Source organism: Morus notabilis, unplaced genomic scaffold, assembly GCF_000414095.1.
Source record: "Morus notabilis unplaced genomic scaffold, ASM41409v2 Scaffold1930, whole genome shotgun sequence".
Lineage (NCBI taxonomy): Eukaryota > Viridiplantae > Streptophyta > Magnoliopsida > Rosales > Moraceae > Morus > Morus notabilis.
Window position 1 is genome coordinate 21,732 of NW_010358532.1, and position 11,042 is coordinate 32,773.

General features: G+C 34.5%; 1 protein-coding gene across 1 annotated transcript; it reads right to left on the minus strand.

The window, feature by feature from the left end:
- Nucleotides 1–6,175: 6,175 nt before the first annotated feature.
- On the minus strand, nt 6,176–10,308 carry LOC21384883 (protein OSB3, chloroplastic/mitochondrial). The gene is made up of 9 exons (XM_024162121.1): nt 10,282–10,308; nt 9,957–10,184; nt 9,121–9,217; nt 8,475–8,575; nt 8,238–8,385; nt 7,655–7,749; nt 7,410–7,557; nt 6,940–7,001; nt 6,176–6,700 (listed from the first exon to the last, which is right to left on the minus strand). Exons 1-9 carry the CDS (start codon nt 10,306–10,308, stop codon nt 6,551–6,553), a joined length of 1,056 nt encoding a protein of 351 aa, XP_024017889.1. The 3' UTR covers nt 6,176–6,550.
- Nucleotides 10,309–11,042: the final 734 nt, after the last annotated feature.

Consider the following 11,042-nt stretch of genomic DNA (forward strand, 5'->3'; position numbering starts at 1 on the left):
GTACTTGAAAAGTTATGATGGGTTGAAAAAGTACTAGTAGTGATATGCAATATGGCTTACAGATTGGCATGTAAGTGCAATGTGCAGGAATAGTAGAAAAAGTGTGCAGCGGAGTTTTAAAACTTTTCTAAAAGATCATATTAACTCGTATTGCCATATACAATAAATCATTAAACAATCTTAATACCTTAAGAAGCAAGATTCAGAAACATAGGAGGATGTGACCGAGAAAGCTTCAACCAACTAGCATTCTTTACTATTCTCCAATTTCCAAACAATGGAGTGTGTGGGCACTCGGATTCTCTACTAGTATTGACGCGGCTTGTCTCCTTCCAACCACCCAGATCTCTAGGAATTCGTTAATATTAGTGAGAGTTATATTAACAAATTTGATCACCTAAGAGTCTGTGGTCTAAAGAAAAAATATGAGTCCCAAAAATCCTATTTATAGTGAGTATACCAGGTGGTTTTCAAATTCAAACAGGATTCTGAAAAAGATTTTTTTCTATCCTTCCACCTAAGGATTGGCGATTTTCTTTCTTCTTTTTGCTAGAAAAATTTGTCCACCGTAGGATAGAATATCCTAAATTTCTATTTTAAATTTTAATCTCCATTTATCTTATGATTTTCTCTACATGGATAATGTTCTATAAATCCAATTTAAATTCAAAATAAAATTATGTCAAGTTTATTTGAATTAAACAATTATGTAGTAATTATCCAAAATAAAATTAAATTAAGAGAAAATCTTTTCCACTTTATCCATATGGTTTACGCCACAATCTAAGCATATAGGATAAGAAATTGTTTCAATTCAAATTCAAATAAGATAATCTCCATATTTAAATTTAAATATTTATTTAGATAAGATCACTTAGATATTTAAATTAATCATTCAAATTATTGACTTATCTATATCTTCTAAAATTTAATTATATTTCATATTTATCTTAAAAGATAAACATAATCAATTTAAATTTCAAATCTTATCTTCTAAATAAATATTTATCCAAATTAAATATATATCTCATTAATTAAATCAAATAAAATTCATGTTCTACCCTTAGCTTAGAAAAACGCCTACACCCTTGTGAGGTGACCTGGATTTTTCTCTTTAGTAAGACCAAGAATTAAAGCCATAAAGAATACCCCGATCAATTACCACTCGTTAAGATATTATGCGGAGCTAGTAAAGGAACCGATTGGACGCATATAATATGGGCTCTGATAATTTATGTAATCATTATTCTATATCAAATAATACAATTACATAATTTTTTACTTTCAGCACTCCCAATTATATATTGTATTACCTTAGCTATTGTCCAATGACCTTCATAAATGCAACACCCTCATATGATATCCATGATCAACCTAGGCCAAAGTTCGTTCAACCTTTTGTTTACGCTATCTTAAAGATCCATTATACATCCGATGAGAAAATAATTATTCACCGTATGTGAATAATAAATCATTTTCTTAATCCAGTATAATGGCGTTAAGAGGATAATATTTACTCTTTATAAGAGCTATGATTCCATATATATAAGTAAACCTTCCATCGAATATAAGTCGTGTACCCAACGAACCGGTCTATTAGCTTACTACTTAGAGACACCTTAGCCTTTGGAATATCTAAGTACACAAGTTATAAACATAAAGCCATTCACATACTCAGGATCAAGGTTATTGCATAATGAACGTCAAAAGTGAATTAATCTACTCAAGCGGACTACATAGATTAATTACACTTTGGTCCAAGTCCAATACGTCACCACAGCTAGGCAACATATCTATGTTTCTACTCGAGAGTCTACTTGCTCCAGACAGTCAAGACAAACCGTCTCCCCAATTGGCTTTAGACAACATAATAGTCTTAACATGAGTTAGATGCTCACTCTAACCTTATAGACTACGAACTATAGATTTAGGCTATTTACTTTAGAATGTTGTCTTCTTGCATACAAAACACCATTGCATGCAACATTCTAATAGTTTAACGTTAAGTAGACAGTGAGCCATATTTGCTTATATTTACTTTAACATGTAAAATAAGATGAGGACATATAGCAATGTAATGAATAACCTCAAATATATTAGTAATCAGTTCAAAAATAAATAAATAACATTAAAATGTCTTTGCAGCTTAGGGCATTCCTATCTCAATGAAGTGGGAATAATCTAGTTATAGTTGATATGTATTGTCTATTACTAACACGGCTATATACAGGACATTGGACTCGTTTGGTTCATAAGTTTGAAGAGTTTAAGGCTATGTTTGGTATTACTTTTGAACCAGCCAAAAGCACTTTTTAATAAGTTAGGTCTCCTTTTGTGTTTGGTAAAAGAGTAAAATAGTAATTATGGAAGAATTTGTAGTGCCCAGGAAGTGAAAATCAGAATCTGCGTTGAGGCTGCTTTTGCTTTTGAATTGTGCGGACAGTAGTGTTAGAACTTTGGGCCGGCAGACCTGCCCGAAGCCCGAATTATTCGGGCTCGGCGGGTAGGCCCAAAGGCCGGCCCGTCCAAGCTCCATTTTTGAGCTTGGGCTCGGGCTGCCCGAAAATGGCCAAATCGCCGGAGCCTACCGCCGAGAAATCGCCGTCAACTGCCATCCATTAGAATTTTTTTAAATTTTTTCATTCCAACCCGACTTGCTCGAATTGCCCGAAGCCCGAGCCCAACCAACGGCTATATTTTTTGCCGTTGGCGCCCGACCCGACTAGCCACCTGAGCTGCCCGACTCTAACTGCTCTTTTTTTACCGTTGCCCGATTTTCAGCTCGAACCCGACCTGTCGAGAAAAAAATGGTCGTTGAATCCGAATTTAGGGGAAAAAATTAATTTTTTAACCTAAAAATTTCCTTATAAATACCCTCATCCCCCACAGATTTACCTCACACAAACTCTCTCAATCCCTCTCAATTTCTCTCAGTCTCTCTCAAATTCTCCCAATCTCTCTTAATCTCTCAAATCTCTCTCATAATTTTTCTAAAAACTATCAAAATATCCTAAAGCTCTCTCTTTCAAATCGCTCTTATTTTTTATAATGGATTCTTTTGGTTATGGTGGTATTCCTGTTGATGCCCAACACAACATGAAAGAATGACAATTTCCCACTAATGAATTTATTGCGCATGAATCTGCTAATCCGAGCCCTGGTAGACGTACTGGAGGTCATGATCGCAATGTTGGTGGGCGTAAAGAAGCGGCGAGCGCAAGTGCTACTGCTCTGCAAGTGTTGCAACCTCTAAGATGAAATGCAAGCACACCTCGACAGTTTAGGATCACTTCGACACAATTGAAGAGATCGACAATGACGATAATACTAAACATATAGCTCAGTGTAAATATTGTTTATCTAAATTACAATGTGACATTATTCATGGCACAACACATTTAAGAAAACACTCTGAAAAGTGTCTTCAAAAGCTTAGCCAGTCCGGCGGAGCCGAACTCCGCCAAAACACAATTATGTTTTGATCGCGCAACCGGTGGTCTAACCACTTAGAAATACGATCCGCAAGTAGATCCTACGGAAGTTGCGCGAATGATAGCTGCATTAGATCAACCACTTAGTTTTGTAGAGCATCCTAATTGGTAGCAGTATATTAAAGTTGTATATAATCCTAATGCACAGTTCACTTCAAAAACTACTCTTAGGAAAGATTTGTTAAAATTATTTAAAAAAGAAAAAGAAGCATTAATAAACCTTTTACACTCGACGAGTGGTTGCGTTGCGTTAACGGCAAATATTTGGTCTGCCGTTGCCAATAAAGATTATTTAGTTGTAACCAGAAATTACTATAAATGATTCGATTTAGATAAGAGAATATTAGGTTTTAAATGTGTTTTAGGATCACATAGCACCGATTTAATATATAATACAATTTTAAATGTAATTGATGAATTTAGATCAAAAGATAAAGTAATGTCTATAACATTAGATAATGCTAGTGCAAATACTAAATCAATTGAGTACTTCAAAAATGATTTAAGTTTATTCGGTGATGATACTATTTTCCAACAACGTTGTGCATATCACGTAATTAATTTAATAGTTAAATCCGGTTTAAAAGAAATGGCTACTCATATTAAAAGAATTAGAGATATTATTGCATAGATTCAAGGTAGTAACCAAAGAGAACAAGATTGGTTTAGGTTCTTACAAGCATTAAATCTACTACCTCGAGCATTAGCCTTACATATGCTTGTAAGATGGAACTCAACTTATATTATGTTTCAACAATGCATCCCCTATAAGGATGTTATAACAAACTATAATTGTGCAAAATTAAGAACAAGACAATTAGGTGAAAGAATTAGTATTTTATTTAGTGAATATAGAGCGGACCCAATCTTAGGAGTTCCTATTGCTTTTATGAAAAAGAAATTTAAAAAATATTGGTCTAAATTACCTTTATTGTATGGTTTCAGTACTATTTTTGATCCTAGATTAAAATTAAACAGTTTAGAAAGTGGTTTAGAAAAACTTAGGTAAATTTTTAGGCATCAATTGTTCTGACCAATTTCCAACAATAAGGGCAAGAATATTTTCGATCTATAGTAAATATGAGAATAAGTTTAGAAACACAAACAAGTACAGGAACCGCAACAATAAGATGAAAACCCGCATTCATTCTTGAATGTTTTCGGGTTGAAGAAGAAGAAGAAGACGACTCAAACAGAAGCTGGGAGTGGATCTTCATCAATAGGCGATGGCGGCTTTAACAAGCTTATGGCGTACCTCAGTGAGAGCTTAGTAGTCGACGGTACTAGAGAATTGTTTGACTTAGTTCAATGGTGGAGGGTACGAGCATTAACTTGGCCAATCCTAACTCGATTGCCAATAGATATTTTTTCGATCCCAGTCTCCACTATTTCATCCGAACAAGCCTTCAGTACGACTGGACGAATACTTGAGGAACACCGAAACGCATTGCAAAGGGACATTGTTGAGCCTTGGTATGCATTAACGATTAGGATCGTGCCGATCAACGTTTACAGGATACAATTTCGCCAGCAAGTCAAAAATGGATCGATGAATTTAATATATTAACATTTAATTTTGAAGACGATCTTTCAGCTTCAAATTAAATTGTAATTTGTAAATATGTATTTGCTTTCGACATTGTAATTGTATATTTAGACTTTGTAAGTTTGTAAAATTTGTAATTCGTCACAAAATGATTGCACTCTTTTTTCCTTATTAAGTTTTTATCCCACTTGAGTTTTTTTTGGTCAGGTTTTTAACGAGACAATCATGAATTACGAATTTAAAAATTAATTTATTAAATTGTGTTAATAATGTGTGTTGAATGTTGATTTTAGTTTTTATATAATTTTAACACAAAATAACTTAATAATTATTTATATACAAATACAATTATTAAATAATAGTATATAATATATATACATATATATACACAACATTATAAAAATTAAAAAATATTTTTTTTTCGGGTAATTCGGGCGGGCTTAGGCTGCCTGACCGGGCTCGGGCAGTCAAAACCAGGCCCGCAGCCCGTCCACGGGCTTTCTCGGGATCGAGCAGGCAGCCTAAAAAATTTGGGCGGATTGGGTCGGGCTTCAGGTCAAAATTCAGATGGTCGTATGCAGCCCATCTAAAGTTCCAACACCAGCGGACAGTAGCTCTTCCATTTAAATGAATATCAAGATATCCATAACACCCTCTATTGTGTTTTAAAGTACCTAAAATAACCTTATAGTTTATTACTTACTCCCTGTATCTTTTTTTTTCTCGGAACCGTATCCTTTCTTCTCTAATATATATAAATAATATATATATATATATATATACACATATACATACACGTGTGATAAAAAAACCACGGACAATAAATACGCTTTTTTTTGTGCTTGGGTTGGGTGATTAAAACCTTTTTAAAATGTGAGACTTATGTCTATTGAAATACGTTATATACAAAATGACTCCACAAGTTTTTGAGAATGAAATGTATATTTTATCTCTATTTTAATGATAAATTAGATCATATATATTGATTACTCATTAATACTCATTTTTTTTTGTAACTATATTGTGACTGAAAAAATGAAAAAAAAAATATATTAATTATTATAAATTAAATGTTCCCAAACTCAAGAACAAATTGTGTTTTTTTTTATAAAAAAAAAAAAAAAAAGTTAAACAAGTATTTCTTAATAACAAACAAAATTATACATATTTAAATTTCATATCATGTCTATTTTCGTCATCTTAACTACCTACAACAATTAAACCTCCTCATAATTTATCAAACGCTATTACACTGCTTCTCAGACAAATTAAGGATTAGTAATGTGGTGCACTATATGGAAGGACCATGAAGAATCAGAACTCCACAAACACCTCAATGTCTAAAAATTGACATAGATGGTGCATCTCTTTTCTCCTTAATCTGCCTGTAAAGAACCATCAGCAGAACTTCAGGATCTGGAAACATTCTTTTCCAAAATGCTAGTAAACACTGAAGTTGTGATATGCTTCATTTAGATCTTGTTACCGAGTAGTATTCTCTCCTCGGTATGGCTCAAGACAACAGCGTATCCCTCTTCCCGAAAGATGAATCTTGCTTACTCTTTGGAGGCGGCAACTTAGAAAGCACCCAGGTCGGTGAACTGCGGAGCCATAGCCCTTCGCCAGTTTCTTTGTGCTTGAAGTCGGGAGAATTTTCCTTGAGCTGCAAATGCAAGTAGGCAAGAGATCAAATTTTGCTTACAATTCCAATTACAATAACAATAACTGAAAAGGAGAAAGTGATGTTTGTTTCTGTATTCGTCCTTGATTCTGAGTCATGATTTATGGTTCTCTACAGTATTTTTTTCTCAAAAAAACACATGTAAAACGAGAATAGTTCTGACTTATAATTTTGAATTCATAAACCACGAAGAGATTGAGATGTTGATGAGGAAGAATCACCTTCCCCAGTCGATTGTCCCACCACTTCTCCGGGTGTTCCACCAAGTCCTTCCACAGTTCGTCTACCAAATTAAACAGGAGTTGCACAACAGCGTGAAAAACAAACAAAAAGAAGCATTTAACTGTGCACAAAAAACGTTAAAACTGAGATGTTTGTTTCATGTATTTGTCCTTGATTTTGAATCATGATTCATGGTTTTGTATAGTGTTTTTCTCTCACAAAAAAAACACACGGAAAACGAAAATGGTTCTGAATCATGGTTATGAATTCATGAACTAAACGTCTACATAAAAATAGTTCTGAATTATAGTTCTGAATTTATGAACTAAACGTCCACTAAACGACACATTTAATATTGGAAAATGGAAGTACTTGCTTGGTAACACTTTTCTTTTTTTTTTTTTTTTTTTTTTTTTTTTTTTTACTTTTTGCTTCAAAAAGAGAAAATAATGGGAAGAATAGGACTCACCTTTATTGGCCTTTACTGCTTTTGGTTTTTTAAATCCACCGTCAAACTTCAGCCCCTCGAGCTGTAACGAAACCCACTGCGGTGCGCTGCTTAGCCAGAGTGCGAGGCTACCATCCTTATGCTTGAAATCAGGGTATCTTGGATTAACCTGTTTAGATAATAATATTTTGAAAAAAGGGAGAAAAAAATACTGATGACTTAAGACAAAAAGAACAGCAAGGAGCTTGTAAGGGAGGAACCATCACCAGCCCATTGAGCTTGCTATTACGATAATCCTTCCATTGTTCGGAATTATCAATAAGGTCTCTCCATGATGCCGAGTCCCCATCTTTCTTTGCACCTAAACAATATGTTAAACCACAGTTTGGAGTAGAAACGAATCCAAGTAATTTTTATAAAATACAAAAAAGTTATAATTGGCATGGGTTTGAGAGTTAACTCGTTTTTAGTCCCCGAGTTATAGGTGGCCTTGAATTTTAAAAAGCACCAGAACAAGTCTTCAGTTTAACAAATTGTCCCAAATTAGTTTCACTGTCTATCCAGCTGTTAAAATCTCGACAGAAAGAGGCATATGAGAACCATCGGTGTTTTTTTAGAGTTAATTTCGTAATTATACATGTTAGGGCAGGACTGCTAAGACGGAAGCCATGCATTTTTCCGTTGATATTTTAACAATTGGACAGGGAAAAGTTTTAATTTGGGACAATTTGGTAGATCAAGTATTTGTTTTGGGTGCTTTAGAGCCACGGACCAAAGAGGGATTTGGCATATAGTTCCGGAACTAAAAATGAGTTTGACCCCTAATTTGACAACAAACATGCTAATCACCTTTAAACTGTTCTACTTCAGTTGAGTTTTTAATTTGGACATCGAACTGGAGTCCTTCAAGTTCAATTAAGACTGATCGTGGTGCTCTATTAAGCCAGACTCCACGACGATCATCCTTATGAATGAAATCAGGGTATTTTTGACTCACCTGCAACCCAAAAGAAAAAAAGTTAGAAAATTCACCAATGCAAAACAAGCTGTCAGATAGATAAGGCATCCAAAATTAGCATTCATCACCGATCGGTTGCACTTTTTATCACGATTATCCCACCACTGTTTCGGATTCTCAAGAAGGTCAGTCCAGGAACTTAAGTCCGACTCATCTTTATTCACACGATCTGAAAAAAGAATTTTTGAAAATGAATTGAAGAAAATCAACCAAGAATTCTGTGCAGACACGGATACTAATGCATGTCAAGTGTCAACAGTTCTAGGTGCCACAAGTATGCGAAAACTTTCAACTTGTAGCTACGTGAAAATCACCAATAAAGATATTGACATTATAGCCAAAAAAAAACAACTGAACATTGGACTAGAATAGAGGAATCATCAAATAATTGGCAGTAATGAAGTCTTTCTATCTGAAATCAAATTTCAAAAAGACCCATCTCAACACACAAAAGAACGAACTGCTTAGACATAAGAATTATTCCTTATGCATGGTTTGTTTCCACGGTTGGTTCTTCCAAGTTCAGGGTTTGGGGTTTAGAATCACAGCTACAATGTCAGATGCAAAAAGCAAACATATTTATCCAGTGTCAAAAATTTTTCTGTGGCATATATGGCGAAAGACCATCTTGCTACAAGAACCTGAGAAAATTTTCAATGTAATAAAAAGTGACAGCACAAAACATAAAACTAAAAATTATTAAAATCTATTCACCAGAGACATTCCGTGTAGCTTTTTCTTGTTTGTACAGCACGGAGCTCTTTGCTGTTTGAACCGATTCGTCAATAAAGTTGAGGCAATGCGCCAAAACCTAATGATGTCAAAAAATCGACATTATTTTAATGAATTTAAGAACCATTCCCACAACTGTTCACCAAAATCTTTTCTTTTAAGGAGAAAAAGGGGGAAAAAAAAAAGAGAATGATTATCCACTCTTCATATCATGCTAACTCCAAATTCAAACATCAAGAAACAGGATGCCTGAGTTTTCTAAAGGTTAACACCTGATTCAGAAATTCTAAGGTTGCGTTTAGTATGAGGGTTCAAACCAGGGTGGTTTTGATTTTAGAACCAGAACCATGATTCATGGTTTAAACTTGGGGTCCAAACCCTGGTTCTAAAACCGAAATCAGATGCATCTAAAACTAAGGGGGGAGGTGGCGCATCAAGGTTCAAACCTTGAGCCAAAACCATCCAAACCAAACACTGATTTTCAAGAACCATTTTTTACTTTTTGCAAACAAACAACGGTTTGAACCACAATCATGGTTCCAGTTCTAGAACCCTCGTACCAAACACAACCTAAGATAGCATTAAACCTGGGTTTTTATTAAGAAAAAATGGCTAATACCTAATCCATTTTAATTTAAGAACTAACATGTTGGTGCTTTAAACTATATCCAGGTTCCCTAACGGCTAGCACCCTCTTGGAATCTTAAAATGATGTTGTATCTCCATAGCCTCCCAGCTTCCCATGCAGCCATATTGTTCTAAACGCATTCACAAAAAAATAAATAAATAAATAAATAAGTAATGGGTAATAGTCATACCTGAACACTGGCTTGAACCTGGTTAGCGTTCAAGTGAGGCAAACTTGCACTTAGCTTTCCGCCGACATAGACACGATCATTTTCTTTTAGATGGGAAGCAGCAATGTGAGCTAAGTCGCCCTCAAATATGATCGGAACCCTAACATTACAAGAAACTCGGATTAGAACACTTGGACATAGGGAGAATAGTACGCTCCCACATTCTTGTGGTTCAATAATTTTTGGGAGCTGGAAGTGTTTGGTAATAGCAAAAGAGATGGAATCTTGTTAAGTTAAAGCACTTTTCTGGCACACGATTGGAAAGAAATCGGGCGAATCTTCGAACACAGATCTCAAGACAAGGATCATCCATGGGACATAATTAATTGAATTCTTATAAGTAACTCAAGCACATTACAACCCTTTCTTGTTCTAAATCAAAATTTCCTTTTTGCCAAATCTAGAATCAGGAATGAAAAGTGAACCAGAAGTCTCTCTCTTTTCCAAGAAGTCGTTAATCCTCCGGAAAAATGGAAATAGAAGCATTCTAAATGGATAATTATGTATTAAAAAAAAATTAGGATCCTATATTTATCCTTCTAAAATACTCTCACCCCTAACCACTATTACTATTGTCAAAAACACTACTCTGGAAGTGTATATTCACAAAATATGAGAAGACATAACATCATTATTGATTATCCCTAGCAAGCTCCAATCTTTTCTCTCTTAAAAAAAAGGAAAAAGAAAAAAAAAACCCAATAAAAACTGGGAAAAGCCAAATTCAGAGATAACATCCTTATTCATCATCCAAAGCCAGTTCCAATCTTTCTTTTATTTTTTTTCTCTCTCTCTCTTCAAAATCAAAAAACAAAAAGAAAAACCCAATTCAGGTTTTGTGTCAATCCTCCTACTACAAACCTAAAACGAGCACCCCACAAAAACCCAATAAAAACTGGGAAAAGCCAAATTCAGAGATAACATCCTTATTCATCATCCAAAGCCAGTTCCAATCTTTCTTTTATTTTTTTTCTCTCTCTCTCTTCAAAATCAAAAAACAAAAAGAAAAACCCAATTCAGGTTTTGTGTCAATCCTCCTACTACAAA

Bases quoted from the DNA above. Each gene is read 5' to 3' on its own strand.
- LOC21384883 (XM_024162121.1), bottom strand. From the start codon at position 10,308: ATGGATGATCCTTGTCTTGAGATCTGT. The intron at 7,558-7,654 runs GTGATGGTTCCT...TTATCTAAACAG, and splicing joins ATAGCAAGCTCAATGGGCTG to GTTAATCCAAGATACCCTGA. The intron at 6,701-6,939 runs GTGATTCTTCCT...TTGCATTTGCAG, and splicing joins GGGACAATCGACTGGGGAAG to CTCAAGGAAAATTCTCCCGA.